At 39.4% G+C, this 19053-nt stretch overlaps 1 protein-coding gene across 3 annotated transcripts in view; it reads left to right on the forward strand.

Annotated features, from left to right (window-relative positions):
* nfat5b (nuclear factor of activated T cells 5b) overlaps positions 1–18614 on the forward strand; it is a 37149-nt gene extending 18535 nt beyond the window's left edge. The window contains exons 1-13 of one of the 3 annotated variants that reach the window (XM_037094780.1): positions 633–760; positions 2736–2798; positions 3356–3950; positions 5363–5549; positions 6661–6851; positions 7032–7204; positions 8499–8633; positions 8733–8785; positions 10305–10437; positions 10973–11047; positions 11271–11374; positions 11493–13341; positions 13935–18614. In XM_037094780.1, coding sequence (XP_036950675.1) covers positions 3361–3950; positions 5363–5549; positions 6661–6851; positions 7032–7204; positions 8499–8633; positions 8733–8785; positions 10305–10437; positions 10973–11047; positions 11271–11374; positions 11493–13341; positions 13935–14173 — 3729 coding nt within the window. In that variant the 5' untranslated portion in view covers positions 633–760; positions 2736–2798; positions 3356–3360 and the 3' untranslated portion in view covers positions 14174–18614. Of the gene's footprint in view, positions 1–632; positions 761–2735; positions 2799–3355; positions 3951–5362; positions 5550–6660; positions 6852–7031; positions 7205–8498; positions 8634–8732; positions 8786–10304; positions 10438–10972; positions 11048–11270; positions 11375–11492; positions 13342–13934 lie in introns of those variants that run through there. The other 2 variants (XM_037094778.1, XM_037094779.1) reach the window with 2 other exon arrangements.
* The last annotated feature ends 439 nt before the right edge of the window (positions 18615–19053 follow it).

A 19053-nucleotide genomic window follows, 5' to 3' on the forward strand; every position in this document is an offset into this window, starting at 1 on the left:
GGCAGGATATTTTCTGAAAAAATACAAAAAGCATTTGCAGGCTGGTAAGTCAGGCTCTAGTTCAAAGACTTTTGTGAGAGCTGCAAGAATCCAATGAATTGCTTCAGCTTATGTCACTTGAGTCTGTTGGTGGGTCTGAAGATTACAAGTTTGAAAGTGAAAAAAAACTCTATGGTTAGAAAACTAGAACTCTGATTCTCTGCTTGAGACTACTAGCATAACACGCTTGAATCTCTGCTTAAACTGTTGGTGCTTTGTGGGTAATGTGAGTGCCAGGGGTTGGCGAGGAGGAACAGTGTGAAGAATGAAAAAGACGATATCTGTGGTCCTCCTGCACTGATTTTGGTCATTTTAAACTGTCTGTTATGAGCCCTACAGTGCTAAAGGAAAACAATACTAGACCAGATCCGGTGTGGCAGAAAGTTATTGTTGTTTTAACTAGCAAATGTTGACATAACATGTTATGTATGAGGAAAGCATGACTCAAAACATCAAGAAATCATGTCAATTTCATGTTTTCATTTTTAGAAAAAAGTGGTCAGTTAGCTGACACGCGAGTTTCAAAAGCTTTCGTGTTCCTGTTAATACGTGACCTTATAGTTTTTTCATGTGTTGCCTCCTCCTCTCTCGACAGAATCAGCGTATGACCTTCTTCCCAGAGAGCTACAGTTCCTTTCCTCCAATCAGCACAACTCAAAAGTCATGAGTCAGAAGAGCGGCGGAGAGGCAGGGCCTCCCCCTTCAGCGGCTCTAGCCTCAGGTAGGATTCTATTCCTATCTTTATTTCTCCTTTGCGAGCTGGACTGATAATGCCCCACCCCCAAACAAAAAAATCTTGTAACAGTTCTGTACCTGCGGGCAAACAAACACCTGTATGTGACAGGAAAGCACATCAGACCACCAGCCTGCTGCTCTGTGATCTTGACACATCAGTCCAAAAACAAATATAACATTTAACTGCTTAATAAAGAAGTTATGTGGGTGGAGTTTAGTACACTGATCATCTCTCTGTTACCGCTGATAAACCGTTCAATAATTGGTCGAGGGGATTATTGTTGATTCTTGTGATCTCCTTATGTTGAGGTCTCTCTTGAAGCAAAGTGTTGAAATGTAGGTCATGTATTTCAGGTTAAGGTAGTATTTAGAGCTCCCTGCCTTTTTTCCAAACTTTTTGTTTTTTGTGATACAGTTTATAGAATAGATTGATAGTTTAAACCGTTTACAGTACACAATTATAAGAAATCCCAACAAAGCTTATTATTTTACAGTGTTGCACAACATTCTTGTTTTTTTAACAGTTTTATTTACTGTATTTACTAATTTAGGAAGCTTTGAGTGGCTGTAATCATCTTGTTGACCGTATTGCACTTCCAGTGTTGAGCTGTTGTTCACAGCGGATAATTAAGACGTACTGTTAACCTGCAATATAGACAGATGGAAAAGGATCACTCACAATTTTAAAAAAAAACTTTTGTTTTGCTCACTTTAGATGAACTACAGATGCTTTGTTCGATGTGTAGCGATTACACAGTATTCAATTGAAACAGATGTTTACTAGTCATTGGAAAAAGTTCTGCATTTCACCAGAGTGCTGTCGGGATGAGGTATTATTGTAGGCTAATCCAGAAGTTAGCATCAGCTGGTTAAGGGATTTTTTGACTGGATTTTGCATTATTGAGACATAAATGAAATCCCCAGAATTGAAAAGCTTTGCAATACAAAATAAACTACACTGCGGTTGTATCAGTGTCATTTTGATATAAATTATTCAATCTACAAGTTATAAAGTTATGGTGTTAAGGGCATTAAACAAAACCTATTCAAAAAACCCTTAGACTTTTAGTTAAGGGAAGGGTAAATTTAAAAATGGTCACCTTTTTACAGATGATAGGACTCTTTCCTGCAGTACTCTATTGAGCTTGTCTGGCTGCATGTCAACAATGAACAATGCAAAAGCTTAATACAAGATGAGTGAAGGGTGCACAGACGATAAAGGAAATACAGGTTTTGAAGCATATTTAGTACGTAGAAATCTCAGCAAACCTTTCTGTCACATGTCTTCCCGTTTCCTTTTAATGTTTTTATTTGACAGATATAAACCTTTCCTCTGAGAAGTGACTGCTAGCCACCCTTCCAGCTGCCTAAAATGAAGTATGAATTAGCAGAACTGTGTTTTGATGGTTCTTATTTTTTTATTTGCAGCAGTGTTACTGCTGTTTTAAAATCTTTCATGGTGCACATATAGTTAGTTGTAGAAGTTAAATGTTTATAAGCCACCATTCAACATCTTGAACTGAACTGGAAATCAGACAGTGTGTGTTATTGTATGTTTTAGGTCTGTAATCATATAATGTCATTTTGAGCAAGTATCAAAACACAAAGAGTTGTGTTTTGATACTTGCTCAAAATGACATTACTTCCATACATTATGTGTCTCTTTTTGTTTCCAACTATGTTTTGCAAACTAATGAGTCACCAAACAAATCCAGAATGTCAACAGCAGTCTAACTCCTTTTTTTACAGTCTGCAACCTAACCAGACTTTCCCCCACTCTTCATCTAGTTCATTATAACCATTTGAGTGCTTTTGAAATTACAGTGTTATTTCAGCATGCTGGAGCAACATTTTCTGCCAAAACAAAATACCCTGTGTCATAAGCATTTTTCTAAAATCTGAATACATTTTTTACTGCTCAGCTCTTATTGCTCATTCGCTGTCTCGTTTTTATATTCCAGGAAGTTCCCTCTGAAGCAGGGAGTGTCTGCATATAAAATGGTCTGCAGTTCTCTGCTTCATAGGTCAGAAGCTTGTTTATTTTGTCTTTGTGGCTACGTTCAGTCCCAACAAAATTAACTTTTGTAGCCAAAAAAAAAAAATGAAGGAAAATTAAAGCTCCAATAATTGGCATGCATCATATTTTACATATTTTTGGTTTGAACTTCCCTCTCCATTCCAACATTTTTGCTTTTTAGTCTGTTCAACATGAACACAGCGCTAATAATATTGATAAAGTCACTCAGTTATTCGATTCAATTGTAAGTTAATTTACTCAGCACTTTTAAAGATTTTTGATAAGGGGGGACTGCTTACATATCTCTTCTTTGGTCCCTTTCTAGTCACACCCATACTGCACTTCACATACTGTACATTTTATTACAGATCTTCAGATATTATCAGCACTACTGACACATAATAGATCCAATGAAATGGGGGAAAATTTAATTGGTCAAAGAAAAAAGAAACAAAGAAAAGCAAAAAAAAAAAACAATCATAAACAATTTTGCTGCTTAAATGGGACTGCTAGCCAACACTGCTTAGGATGCCTTTATTCACGGTCTAATTATTTGCACTGTAGATGCCATGTCCTCTTCTATGACCATGGAAGGCCTCCGCAGTGCTTTTTCCACCTCTTCCAGCTCTGCCATCCATTCCAGCACTTCATCAAGTGACCAGATCCCAGTTCATAGCAGTAATGTTGAGCCAGAGGACAACAAGAGTAGCAGAGCAGTACCAGAGGTTGTTGGAGCCGATGGTGGGAATGCTAACGGCAGCAGTGGAGGAGGAAGAGGCGCAACGCCCCAGGATCCACATCACCAGATGACCCCATCGAAGCGCCGTACTGTACTGAACATCTCTCCACCTCCACAAGACCTGCTCGACGACAGCCTTATGTCCTGCCAGGATGAAGCTTCCCTGGACTCAGAGCAGAGCAGCAACATCTGGCTGGATGACTCGCTCTCCAACTTCAGTCTCATGAGCAGCATCTCTTACAATGACAACACAGAAGTGCCACGGAAGTCCCGCAAACGTACCCCTCGCCAGAGGCCAGGTCCAAAGTCTGTGCCTGCAGAGGAGGCTAGCATGGACGTATTTGATGCAGACAGTGCCAAAGGTCCCCACTTTGTCCTGTCACAGTTAGGCCCGGACAGCAAAACTGGACCAAAAGGAAGGTTGGTGAAACCCTTTGATAGACTAGTCATTTGTTGAAATACTTTAACCTAGATTAATTTGTTAGATTTCTAAAGAAGATTTCTAAATCTTCTAGGCCAAAGTCTCTGAGGCTCTACTGGAGGGATAAACCTCATGCTTCAAATCTAATCAGCAACTTTTCTAATGATTGATTAATCCATCCAATAATCCACTCATTTTTCACGCAAAATTGCAAAGCTTTCTCTGATTCCGGTTTCTAGCATGTGAGGATTTGCATTTTTTTGTTGTCAAATATAAAGTCAGTTAAACATTTTGAGGTTCTTTGAGTGATGATCAAACAAAACAAGCAAATTTAAGGCATCACATATCCCCTTTCCACCAAAGTTACTCTAGTTCAAGATCTCTGTTCAAGATTCTTGAAACATTGGTATCATCTTATGCGCCAGCACTTGTTTCCACCAGTTTTGACATGACCTATTGCAGTTGGGATGCACAACAACCTGTAGATTTATTTATCGGTCAGAATGCTTAGAACAATTCGAAATTAGGAGCCCAAACCAGAAGGAAACCGGTTCCAAGATGGTGGAAAAGTCACTACAGTGAGCTCTTAGAAATAGTGAATGGATTTTTTTCCTGTTTTTCGAAGATATGCCAATTACTAAGAGTTCTTTCATTTGTGCTCAATTTGAATCAGATCTATTAAAATAATTGTCATTCTTAAAATTTAAATGTCTTATATTCAGTGAAGCCTCCTGCCCTGTATGAAAGCCACTCCATTCAGGTTTTCCAGTTTCTGTTATCTGTCAGTGATCAAAGAAATCATGGACTCCACTAAATGTAGGAAGTGGTCTGCTGAGCAGTTAGTTGACTTTTTATTCATTCTAAATTCTCTCACTGGTAGTTGTTCACGCCTGTAGATACTCAATCTTTATTCTGTTACTATTTCAAAGGTCCTTCTGGATAATATCATCCAGCACTCACCCTGACTGTTGGTATAGGTATTATTAGGAAATGACCAATACACGACAGATGGAAATCTTCAACAAACTTCTCCGGCTCTAAATTTCCCACCACACTTTGAGTGAAGAAGAGCGGACAGATCAGAGGGGAGGGAGGGGCAGGATACTGAAGTACAAACAATGGTCGGCCACAGTGAATCACAGAGCCTCTCTCAAAGACCTAGGATAAGCAGAGCAGATTAAATAAACAGATTACTCTGAATGCTTTAAGGGCTGTGGATAGAATGTGCTTGGCTGATGGAGGGCCTTTTAACTCTGCACTGCACAGAGCCTCGCGTGGTGTTAACGAATCTGTTAAAGCAAGTTCCCGCACATTCTTTGCTTTTTCCTACTCAATACCAGTTGCCGTTATCTAAAATAAAAATGTCATAAAATGTTCGAATTAGAAGTGATCTGAATGGTCTTTGTTGCAGCTCTGATGATCCTAAGACAACCAAACAGAAAGGAGGAACACTCTTGATGCAATACCCGCAGAAGTGTGAAGGGAAGGAGCTGAAGATCCTCGTTCAGCCTGAGACTCAGCACCGAGCCCGCTACCTGACCGAAGGCAGCAGAGGGTCAGTGAAGGACCGCACTCAGCAGGGCTTTCCTACTGTAAAGGTAACTGTTAAACCCCTCACACGATCTTTGTAATGACTTTTTGCTATAGTGTGCCTTTGTCAAAGGTTAGGTTAATGATTGGGTTATTGCCAGAGGCTTTGAAATAAGTGTGCAAGTAAGGTTTGCTATTTTTAGAGCTACAGGAGCCGTTTGGCGATAAATGTCAAATATGTTCCAGATGGATGAGTAGAGCTCATTGTGCATCAAAAGAGTGGAACAACTTGCAAACTGTTTCATATCTGCTCTGACTTATGGTGCCCTGTTATGTTTTCTTAATGTTTTATGGAGTTTTGTATTACATATTTAGAGAGGACTGTCTTTGTAGAACTCTTATCCCAGAAAGGTTTGGACAATCTTTATCCCCAGCAACTACTTCAGGGTTTAACAGGTGACCTTGAATGCATTCATCTGCCTGTTAAATGTTACTTTTTCTTGTGTAAGTAAACAACCAGTTGTAGTCTAATAGTAATATTTTATGAAAAAAAACCCATTTTGAATGATCTGTGAAAAAGACGGAAGAACTAAGAAAGGAAAGGAAACTTTCCAATTCAGCTTTGTACATCTTTGGACCTCAGGCATCTAACTTTCTTGTGGAAACTAAAGAAGATGAAGAGTGGTCTCAACAGAGTGAGTTTGGAGCCAGACTAGAGACACTGTCTAGCATTTGATCATCAATTTGGTCTGTTTTTTATTGTTTTTTTGCCCCAGAGGTGATTTGGAGATGAATCTTGAAACAAAGTAGCGTGAGTGCTGCTGGATGTTTGTACGGTCAGGGTTTGTAAAGAGTAGGGAGAAGAAGGGGATAACAAGAAGAGGATAACAAACAGTGGGAGGCCTTTAAAACTAGATTGCACAAGAGGTTAGAATGAAGATAATACAAAGCTGATAAACAAGCTTAAATCGAGGGAGGGACACATGAAGATGAATAGCTTGTTGAGAAAGTGCAAGGTAACATCACTGAGGGCATCTGCCTGACAGGCAGGGAAGTATACATCTGCATCTAGCACCATCACCATATATATATACATATATCCTCCTACCCTTTACTGTTTGACCCTAACCCTAACCCTAACCCTAACCGAATTAATTATGCCCTTTTTTACTCCCACAGCTGGAGGCAGTGAATGAGCCAGTGGTCTTGCAGGTGTTTGTTGGAAACGATACAGGGCGTGTGAAGCCTCATGGATTTTACCAAGCTTGCAGGGTGACAGGCCGCAACACCACAGCGTGCAAAGAGGTGGACATTGATGGCACAACTGTCATTGAGGTGTCCCTTGATCCAAGCACCAACATGACACTAGCGTACGTACTTTTTTTGACATTGAAATCGAGTTAAATCGATTTTTTGTGTAACATGTTACTTCAATAAAGAATTTTATTTTAAAATGTTAAACCACAAACTGTGCCCCTTCTACTTTTGCTCTAATACTATGAAGTTTCATGTTTAAACTGTTTACTAACTGATATTGTATTTCTGTGCAGGGTGGACTGTGTTGGGATCTTGAAGCTCCGTAATGCCGACGTCGAGGCTCGCATTGGTGTGGCTGGATCAAAGAAGAAGAGCACACGGGCTCGGCTGGTGTTCCGGGTCAACATTCCCCGTCCAGACGGTTCAGTGCTAACGTTACAGACGCCCTCATCTCCAATATTGTGCAGTATGTCAGTCTCCCTTAGTTACAATAGATTGTATAGATAATTAGATACATTCTGGTGAATTATTTGCCATTTTTAAGCAGTTTCAACTGAGGCAAAGCAAGCAGTTGACCTGTCACCTACTTAGTTAATAATTACCACTATAAACTGAGCTATTTTCTTCTCTGTTTGTAAAGTTTAATATAGCCTGAGGTCATGAGGCTGCTGTCGTTTGATGTCCAACTTTAGAGACAATGTGTAAAGATCCATCCAGATTCCAGTTTTATTTAATTATGCACAGCGTGTGAGGGTGTGGTTGGTTTCATAAACAGGAAAGACGCTTAGGGCCATAAGAAAGTTTCCGAGTAAGTAGATTTGGAATAGTACTTTGAGAGAGACAAGGGAGAAAGAAAAGGGAAGGACGAAACAATAGAGGTGTGTGGAGCCAGCATGCAATCCAGGGAAATATCTTTCCACAAAACAAAAAAAAAAAAATAGTAATCCGCCTTTCATTTGTGTGTGTGTGTGTTGGGGGGTTGGGGGATAGTTAAAAAGGTTTGTGAAATGTATCATAGGACAGGGGAAGTGATTTTGTGGTTTTTTGCTCAAGGTTGTTCTTTAAGCCATGTTAGCGGTCTTAGAGTGTTTGAGTTTAGTTTGTTCAGAGTACCTGCAGGTTTTGAAAAGTCTTAAGTTGCATACATTTGGTCTGAGAAGTTTGGTTTTAAAATGTTTTTGTATCAGATTTCAGGCTTAATGTTTAATTCACCGAAACAATGTGGTATAGTAATAAACAACTGTATTAATTAAACGTTCTTAAATTTATCTTAGAGAGCCCTTCAGTAACCCTTGTAAAGTCCAGAGCCCAAAATATCTCCAGTGGGTTGTAGTCTCTTGTTTATTTATGTTATTTGTGTTTGGTCACATTCACTGTGTTGCCAATAGTGTCCAAAAAGCCATTGTTTCATGTTGAAATGATGCCTGGCAACCCCAAAACAAGTTTAACTAAATGCATTGATATAAAATGTGTCTACTGTGGCTTTTTTCAAATTGTTGAGGCATCTTCATCCATACTACTTTTTAATCTGTGAGTTTGTCATTGTTGTTTTTGTTTATTAATTATTGGATGAAAATTAGAAAACATACTGATAATACAATTGGAAGAGTGAAAATCTGGGGGATTTCAGACTATTCACAGCTTTGTATTTTGTTTTTTATGTTTTAATTAAGGCATAACATCCATGTGATATGTTAAACCAATATGCTTTTTTATTTCACTGATAAAACAGACATTTTCTGTATCTGCTCTGTTTATAGCTCAGCCCGCAGGGGTGCCTGAAATCCTGAAAAAGTCACTGCACAGTTGCTCAGTGAGAGGAGGAGAAGAGGTCTTTATCATTGGCAAAAACTTTCTTAAAGACACCAAAGTCATATTTCAGGAGAATGTTTCAGGTAATAGAAAAACTGCTATATTATGAGGATAACATTTTTCGTGTATATTTTGGGTTTATGCATATATTTTTTTTCCTCATCATCTTCTCTCTGTTCCAGATGAGAAATCATGGAAGGCAGAAGCTGAAATTGACATGGAGCTTTTTCACCAGGTAGAAATCAGATTGTTCTTGAGTTATTTTTATGCCAACTGATTAATGCCAATCACTAATGAGCTGAGTAGATAGCAGCAGCCATTTCAGATTTGTATGGGGCTTTAGATGTAATCATCTTAAATGGCTGCTGGTTCAAAGGTTTGAGTAGTCTTATTGTGTTCTGACCTAATTACACTCTCAAAGGCTATACTTACAGAGTGTGTCTCAACAGTCCAGTTTTAGCCTTTGCACTTCTAAACAAAATGGTCAGAATTGATGAATTAGCAGCTAAGAGAAAAGCTTCTTGCGTTTAACTCTCTGGATGACATTGCATTGTTTGATCAAGGTACACTGTGGAATTTCTTATAAAGAAAACATTTTTCTTTGTTTAGATTAATTGTTTTTCACTAAAATGTGTCTTTCTGCAAGGTCTGACAAACATGTCAGACTTTTTGTCAGACTTCATTTTCAGTGAAAATAATGAGTAAATTATAGAAAGGAATCTCTTTCTATAATTCCTTATGACCCTGCTGCCCTCTTTCTTATTTTCTACGTATTTTGCATTACAGTATAATACACCTGAATTCTAGGGTGCCCCTCGGCCTTACTTTCAATTTTGACCAGTGGCCACTTCTGGCATTGCAGCAAAAAAATTCCCTGCAGCCCAAAAAGCATTTGTGATATCGAGTTAAATTATGACTCCTTCTGTTTTAAATTTTTGATCCATGGAGCTTTATTCATACAACTTTGCTTGAGCCACGGAAAAATACTTTAAAAGACATCTTCACACTGTGAGGCAGTAACTCATGGTGAGGCCAGCTATAGAAACTCTACTGTGCAAATTGAATGGACCACACAACCAGGAAGTAAACTCAGAAACATGAAAACTATTTTAGTATATGCTGCCAAGAAAGCAATCTCATTAGATTAGATGGATGCCGTTTTTGGCTCACAATGTTATTCTGTTTCAAATCTATGGTATTTTGCAGTTTGGGATGTTTCTGGATGTCACATTCGTGTAGCCCCCAGCCAATAAAACATAACAACCAGGTTCAGACCTCACTGTGAAACAGAAAATATTTTGAAATAAAATGAATCTGTGTGAATTTTTTTTTCTAATGCTGCCTTGACTGATCTGTTTACAAACAGCAAACAAGAAATCCTGCATGTTATTTCTTTAGATTGGCTGGTTATCTTCTTTTCTGTAAATTTATAGGACAAATCTGCACAACTGAATGCAGAGTCATCAGTGTATAAATCCAGTATTCTTACTCTTTTGCCACCTCCTGTCCATTAGGTGTTTACATCACAACCTTCTGCAGTCACCATGCTCATGATGTGCTGATAGAGCACAGGATACACACAAAGTGATGACCTGCTAATCCAAATATTGCCCTTTTCCTGTCACTAGTGTACCTTCAGTTGTTTTATATATTTCAAATCAACTCACTGTTAACTCAGATAACATAACTGTATTTATGCTGTACTGTGGTATTCATTCTTTTGATCTGACTCTCTCTGAATGATCACCTCCAAGAATCACTTGATAGTGAAGGTTCCTCCATACCAGAACCAAGCCATCACCTCATCAGTGTGTGTGGGGGTCTATGTGGTGACAAATGCTGGGAGATCGCATGATGTTCAGCCGTTTACCTACACTCCAGATTCAGGTATGTTCATCTGCTAAATCACACAGGGTGTCTCTTCATCTGTCCGTCTTTTGAGAATCGAGTGATGTGAAGACGAGCTTGTTAGACAACATGTCACCCTCGGATAATGAGGTCACTGTTTACATTTATACTGGCTGGCACAACAGCTGGCGGAACAAAACAAATTGTGTTTTTTTCTTCTTTCTTTTTCTTTTACACTTTAAGCTCGCAAAGCTTTTTACTCAACACCACCACCTACAGTTTAGCAGGATCAGAGGAAATATTAGCAACCATTAGCATTATATTCCAATGGCACCACACACAGAACATTTCTAAACACATGCGCCCATCCACATTTAGGACTGTTTTTCATCAACATTTTTTCTAATTGCAAGGTCATTTATGGTAAACATTGAAAGATGTGATCATCACAGTAACAAGAATGAAACTGTGAACACTGTTATTTTTGGTATAACATCATAATTGTGCCATGTTTGACATCAACTTTCCAGTTTTATGGTTTTGTAAGAACATCTTTCTGTAATGTCTTTTGCAGCAAAAAATGATGTTCCTGTGAAGAAAGAGATGCCCTCTCCAGTGAAGACCTGTTCATTTGATGAACAAATTAAAGGTTCTTACCCCTTTTGTTAACTGTTCTACATAACCATGGTTGTAGTTTCCCATGTGAAAGATATTTATTTGCTAATATACTGCACACAGAATCACCTACATGCTTTGTTACACGTTTTAGCTAAGAGTGGATTGACACTTTTTTTTTAACAGCTGAGCATGAAGCAAAATTGAAAATGCTTTGAATAAGAATTTGTATATTTTCCTTGTTCTTGCTCCTACAGTTATCGATGGTGCCCTGATGCCATCGATGTTGCCTTTAGTGAAGAGAGAAGATGTCACTCCGATGGAGGTCACCAGCAACCTCCAGTCTTCTGGTGTATTTAAGGTGATACATCCATCTTTAAACTCATTAAAGGCCTAAGTAAAAACTATTGCTACTATGTAACTGACTAGCATCTCAGAGCAAAATAAAACACATCTTTTATGCCTATTTTGTGTTTCAGCAGACTGGTGACCTTTGTCCAGCCCCACAGAATGCAGACATGAGTGCAGGCCGCCTAAATAAAAACCGACCATTCTCCAACAACCTGTCTCAGCCTGCAGGCGACCCTGACAAAAGCCAGGCTCCTGTTTTTACCAACACAGAGCCCTTAAGCACTATCCAGAAGCAGGACATTGCAGCCACCAGCTCCTTCTCTGTCCCTGCCGACTCTCTGCTCCAACAAACCTCACAGCAGTTTCTCCTGGAGCCCAGAGAAGGTATCGGGCAGGAGAGGCCTGGCAGTGGCTCAGGAGCTGTGGGGAGGCTATGTGGAGAACCTGCAGCTCAACAGCAGCAGCTGCCACTGTTCCCCCCAGATGAAGTGGCCCAGCTGGAGGAGGCAGTGAGGCAACTAAAAGCCAAAGGGTACTGTAATTTACCACTTCAGTCTGAAAATGCAATGGCCAAACAACAGCAACAACACATCCAGCACCAACAACACATCCAGAAACAGCAAATTCAGCAGCAGCAACAACAACAAATTCAGCAACAGCAGCTTCAACAGCAGCATCAGCAACAGCAAGTTTTGGAGAATTTACAGCAACAGCTGTTTCAGTCACAGATTCGGATGCAGTGTGGGATGTTTCAGGACACCACTCAGGGCAAGAACCCAGAGCAGCAGGGCTCAGCACAAGGAGTGGTGCCGAACCAGGGCACTCTTTTCCAACAGGCCCAACAGCAGCAGCAACAGCAGCAACAACAGCAGCAGCAGCAGCAGCAACAGGCAGCTCTCTTTCAACAGGCAACTGACTTGCTCTCTATTCAGACCAACTTCCTCCAACAGACACCCTCTCACCCTTCACCGCCCATGTTCCATGCTCCCGGTTCTTTGGCTGAAACACAAGATCCACAAGGGGGGTTGTTTCAGAAAGCTTCTCAGGAGCAGGTCCAAGCCGCTCTCTTCCAAAATACCATGACGGTGCTACAGTCCCCAGACCAGCAGCCCTCAACACCTGGACTGTTCCTCCCTCAGACGTCCCTCCCCTCTCAGCTTTCAAACAGCAGTGCTCAGCAGCAGCAGCAGCAGCAGCAGCAGCAACAGCAGCAGCAGCAACAGCAGCTGGCCTTCCTCAATGCTCTACAAACTCCAGCCCCTGAACCACAGTCAGTATTTCAGGCTCAGACCCAGCTCTCCCCTATCCAGCAGAGAAGCCCCATGGAGCAACAGCAGCCTTCCCAGCCTCAGCCTCACACACAGCCACCCCAGCAGGCATCCCTCTTTCAGAACATCTCCCCACATCCATCTGCAAACACACTTTCTCCTGGCCAGCAGCAGCAACAACAGGCTGGCCTGCTGTTCTGCAACAACCCCATGTCCACCCCGGACCAGGCCTCCAGCCTACTGTTCAGTAGCCAGGGCCAGATGCCGCCACTGACCAGCAGCAATCTAGTTTCTCAAGAGCCCCAGAACCCCTCTATGCTCTTTTCCCAAGCCAGCATGGTGACAGTGAACCAGCAAGATCGCTCTGAGCCCATGGCCCTAGGGAACCCCACCGATCCACGACAGCAAGTCATGTTTCAGGATCAACAGCCTATGCAGCTGGGCAGTGGCGCAAACAGCCAGCAGGAACAGCCTGTGGGCCTCTTTATGCCTCAGTCCAACATGGCCTCTCTGCAGGGGGGACTGGCTGCTCAGGAGCTTGCACAGTCAGCCATGTTTGCCTCACAGACTGGTGTGGCAAACCTGCAGACGACCACCTCCTCCCCTGTTCAACAGCCAGGAACACTGTTTCAGACTGCTGTCAGTGGGCGCATCAGTCAGCCCAGCCAGACTCAACAACCTGGACTCTTCCTCTTTGGGATTCAGAACGGTGAGGGCTTGATTACACAGATGCTGCTGAAAACATTAATGACTGCTAATGAGTTCAGATGGCAGAAAATATTTGAACCATCTACACAAATGACTGAAAGCAAGTGATAGCTGTTGTTGATTCCCTCAGCTAATTGACATATTGAGTCCTTCACAAATTAAAAGATAGTTACAGAAAGTTAATGGAGAGCAAGCTAGTTTATTAATTATGAATCTAATTATTTGTAATTGTTACTTTATTACCCTCTTTATTGCAGCATCAAACATAAATGACTGAATTGCTTTATGACCATTTCAAAGGGTCCCTTGATCCTCCTTACAGATGGGCAATTGTCTTTCAGTGGAGCCATATTGTGATACGATATCTAGATTACAATATACTTCACATTCACCTGATTCTGCTTATTGTCCTTAGATTTTGCCAAATTTCACTACACTAAAAACAATGTGTTTACATATGAAAATCATAAAGAAATGTGGAGAATTAAACTCGCCTAACAAACTCAAAGTCTTGTCTATCATGTCTTCAGTATGCATTGATAGTGCTGTAAGTGTGAAGTTGTAAACTCGCCTGTTTTGGTTTTTTTTTTGCAGAATGTGGCCAGCTGATGAACTCTCCCGGAAACACGCTGTCAGATCAGATCATCGCCATCAGCCAGTCTGGTCAGAACCAGAGAGAAAGTGACGCACACATCCAGTCTCTGCTCAGCCAGTCCCTGTCTCAGCCTGGGTCTGTGCAGAACAGCATGACGGCCTCTCAGAACATGGAGAAGATTGATGACCTGCTTGTTAGCCTGCAGGAGTCAGGCAGCAACTTAACTCGTTCATATTAACCTTTATACAAGTTAATGGATCGGCCTTTTATTTTTTACTAATAATATCCTGGAGTTAGAATACTGTTTGTTGATAAGCACATGCAGAAAAATATTTGTTAAAACAGCCCTGGATCATGAAGTTTGACACAAACTGAACATTATGTGCTTATATCTGATGACCAAATATTATTATTATCATTATACACAGTATTTGGTCTTCTTCAGGATTAATGAAATTATTGTTTAGGACAAACTAATTTGCAGGCGGTGAACTTGGAAATAGGTTTTGGATTTCTTTGATAGAAGAGCTCCAAGGGAAAACAGAAAGCTTCACTTTCAGTATAGTTTTAAGTTTAGTGATTCATTTTACTTGTGAATTTTTGTGTATATCTATAGATAGACTATCAGTGATGTTGCCTTCAGCATCTCTCGTTTCTCGTGGCGTTTTCTAGTAGTATTCTCCAAAGTGTTTAGTGGTTTCCATGAATAGTGTTCCCTTAAATGCATCTTTTGTCTTTTTTGTTGCATGGAGGGTAGAGTGTGTGGTATATGAGGAAGGGCTGGACTGATTGTGGTATGTAGAGATGAAGGTAGCCACGGTTGATGTGGTTTGAAAAAAATGTTTCATGTGATGCGACCGTGCAGAAAGAGTGTTGAAAGAAGGTTGGAGAGGCAGAGAAATGGAAGGTAGAAGAACTGAGGAAATGAATAGGAAAGGTTTTTTTTTGTTTTTTAGAAATGTGGGTGCTCTTTATGTCAGTGTTTAAACATTGATTATATAGATCAATTTACTAGCTGTCGCTGATAGCCCACAAAGTTGGCTTTAATTACCGATGTGATATAAAATGAAAGTGAGTAGGTGTGTAAATAATGTGGTGTATTTTCAAAACGCCTGGCTTAGTACCGTAATAACTAAAAAAAAAGTAATATTGGTCATTCAGACAACAGCTATAAAGTGAAAATGGTCCCCTCCCGATGTGAAACATATCTTCCAATATTAGATACCTTTTCCACCACAGTGTTCAGATGGCACTTTGTGACATAGATTAGCAAACAAACACAAACTATGTCAAAACAAAACAGATTCTCCCTTGAATACATGACAAAAAGATGAATCTTTAAAGAAAGTGTGGTGGTAGAACATCCTAAATATTGAGTGCAAGTTCTCTTTTACACATTATTTTCAGCACTTTACGATGCTGTTCTTTGTGACCACTCTACTCGTGCAGGGTACATTACAGTCCCACAGGAGGTGGTGTTTGTCCTCATTGTTTACCGAAGAAGATACATTTTTTAACCTACGCATTGGATCAGAAATTATTGTAATTACTGCTTTGTTTGCATTGCAACATTTGTGTGGGGGAGCAGACAAAAATATCTCTCTTTCAAGCCAGATTCTATAAAATGTCAGTTACAACTTTTTTTCCTGTTGGTTCTAATTTTGTAATATTTACCAGCCATGTTACAACGATAATTATTCATTCCTAAAAACCTAATTCATTATTTATTCCTGACAAACCATTTTATAATCCTGGACCAATGAGGTAAAAATGTGGATCAAGACATTTTTATCCAAATAATGTCTTCTTCAGTTAACATGCAACTCTTATTTAAATACACGCATTAGTGGGAAAGTAGAATGTAATATAGTACATTATTACTACTTTTGTCATAAGGGTTAGATCATTATGTGTTTTAGTGTCATTCTGCGTCAGGCACGCATGAACTCGAGTAGTATTGTTAAACCAGCAAGTAAAGAGCCTTTTTTGAACCAGTTTTATTACTTTGTTGGATTGGGTGAATGTTGTAGTTTGTTGGCTAGAACTGAACATTAAACATCTCATCCAGTTTAAGGTATTATCACGCAGGAACAGAGCCCATTTGACATGTTTTCCTTGTTAATGTACATGTTTTTGTCTGCAGTTGGCCGGTGGCCTCAGGACCAAAGTTTGAGTCGAATCTTGCTTTGCATAAATCCTGATGACAGGCCAGTTTTATGGCTCCTGAGCATTTATTCTCTCTCTCTCTCTCTCTCTCTCTCTCTCTCTCTCTCTCTCTCTCTCTCTCTCTCTCTTTTTTTTTTACTTACTTACTTGCAAGTTAACTTTTTTAAGTTAATTTTTTGCCATCATTATGAGGCAAAATGTCCTGCTGCCATACTTTTCTTTCTGTTTGTTTGTTGTGTTGTTTTGGCAAAAGAAAAAAGAAAAGATGTTTGTGTCATGTTTAGTTTCACTGTAAGTGTATGCGTGAGCAAGGGGCTGGTTTCTCTGATGATGAAAGAATCAGCTCAGTCGTTGTCTTTGTTTTCTATGTACAGTTTGTTAAAAACACCGTTACATTTTATACACTTTAAAATCACAAACAGCTGTTTTATGATGGAAATCACCTAAACTTGACTTAATGTGATTCGTGGAACTACGGTTGAGCAGTTGGAGTGGTTTTTAAAGGGACCCTACTCCTGAAGGAAACCTGACTTTGGAGAAAAGAGCTATCTGTGATTGGCTTTCTTCAACTTGTGAAATAGAAGAACTAAGATTTCCAGTGTTGAGTATTTATGATTTTGTTTGTTTTTTGTTTGTTTTTTAAGTTTAGAGAGACTATCTTTTTTTTTTTATTATTATTATTATTATTATTATTATTCGTATAGTATCTGTGCCTCTTTTTGGAGAAGCATCTCTAATTTATTTGTGTGTTGGTTATTATCTAAATTGTTCCCTGTAATCATTCTATTGTTGGTGTGATTTGACCCCCCACACCTGCTGATGCTGTAAGTGGCACCTTGTGATAATAATGATAAATCAGATAGGAAAGTCTTCATAAAGTATGTGTAACATGTACATTCCTGTGTGCCATTACTCTTTTGTGATTTTGCAAGGTGTAGCTACAATCATACACACCACATTGTACATATCATGTGGCCCTGTAGTGCTTTTTTGACCAAATACTGCAGGGCAAAAATGGCAGTTTTTTACTGAAAACCCTACAAAACACGACCAACTTATTTCAGTATTTTTACTATGAATATAGTGCTGAATGTGATTGTAAATGTCTCACTTAGATGCAGAATGTTCTTTTATGCACAAACTGGGGAGGTAATTACTTTCTTGAAATTACAGTTTCCTCTTTTGTGTGTATTTACAATGTAACTGGAGATCAGAAATATATAAAAGTGTGATTTATTATACAGTCACTACTAGTTGTATGGAAAAGAGTGGGGTTGTTGATTTAAAAAAAAAAACGGTTCTCATGTTTCTTTGAGGCGACACTTGACTGTCTCTGTTTCTTGCAATAGAACAAGATGTGATTTAACATTACCAGAAAAAATGATATCAAACCGTTAAATTTCCCTAAAATTAGACACTAGTAGGTATTGTACATGTGCCTTGAGGAGATGTTGTAGTAGCGACCAGATTGATGTTTTACCATTGTTGCCTGTTAAATACAAAGCTGGTTCTGCCGGTGATGATTAGTCCTCGTTAATTAGAATGTATTAAGCCATAAGACTTAAAGTGTACTTTAAACGCTTGACAACAGTGACCAGATAACCGTGGTTGTGGTTGGTAAATGTGTTGTGCAATTTCTGTCAAGCATCTAACTTGTTTGTACTGAAGTGTCCGTTGCATTTATGTTGTAAGACGTAGATGCAGGCAAATTTTCTCTGAAACTGCTATGCAGCTAATATACTGTAAATGTAGATCTGTTAGTTTTTGAATATATATTTTTCTAAATAGCCTCTCCAAAGTAGAAAAACCAAAGTAGATGTTCTTTCTATTATTTATGTTGCCTGTTGAATATTTTCTGATGCTTTGGGTGCTGCCTACAAATTATTTTAAATCTTTTTAAGTCAGCTATAATGAAATTTCTCTTCTAAACAACCATCTTAGACATGGATTTTTTGGGGGTGGGGGGGTGAGACAAGTGTCACTAATATTTTCAGTCTTCTTTGATTCCCCTCTTGCCTGCAGGGTTTGTTTGGAGGTTTGCATTGCATCCTTTGTATTACTGTTTACTGGTGCAGTGGTTCTTGATCTCTCTGATTTCTCTCAGGGCCTCTGTGTTACCAGGATGTCATGCCGTTCTCACGCATCTCCTTAAAAGTTATTGAACACTAGATTTGTTTATTTCTGTAACTTTGGAACAATCTGAATCACAAATTCTGCAAAAACATGTGTAAACAATGTAATTTGCTATTTGTTATTTTCTATCTGTAACGTCTGTAAAAGTCTCTTCACAAGTGGACCACTCCTCTAGTAAACAGACAATTATTGTTCATGGAAAAAGCGAGGTGGGAAATTTTGCCTTTTTGTTTCCAACCTTGTGAACAACTGTCTAATAATCACCCATGGGGAAGAAAACTCTATATATTTTGCTTTTGTTGGGGCGTTTTTATTCTCTTGCTGTTTAATTTCTGTTAACTTGCTGCTATCTGTATTAAACATATATACCGAAAATTGTACATCTCTGAGCATTTATTGAAAAAAATCTCTATTTTCAATGCAGACTCTTAAAGCAATAAAAACATTATTTAAACATTTAAAGGACATATCACCCCCTGTATTACAACGTGAATTATGTGTTTATTTCTTTTCTTTCTTCAAATGTCTCTGGGTCAACTGGGAGATATGTGGGTGCTCAAAGTGTCTCTCTACCACAAATTCTTCAACATCAAGTTTGGTGATTAATGATTTTTTTACTATCACAGTTCTCTTACTACTTATAATCCCGCAACTGGATTTCCATTCACATTATACACACAGGTGCTCAAGGCCTCTGCAATGCCTAGGATGTGAACTAACATTCTCCAAGTACTAGTCCATATCATACTTTCTTGGACTTGAACCAGCGATCTTCAAGTCCCCAAGCCAAGTCCCTACGGACTGAGCTAGACTTCCCCA

The sequence above is a fragment of the Acanthopagrus latus genome, chromosome 4 (genome assembly GCF_904848185.1).
Source record: "Acanthopagrus latus isolate v.2019 chromosome 4, fAcaLat1.1, whole genome shotgun sequence".
Taxonomy (NCBI): domain Eukaryota; kingdom Metazoa; phylum Chordata; class Actinopteri; order Spariformes; family Sparidae; genus Acanthopagrus; species Acanthopagrus latus.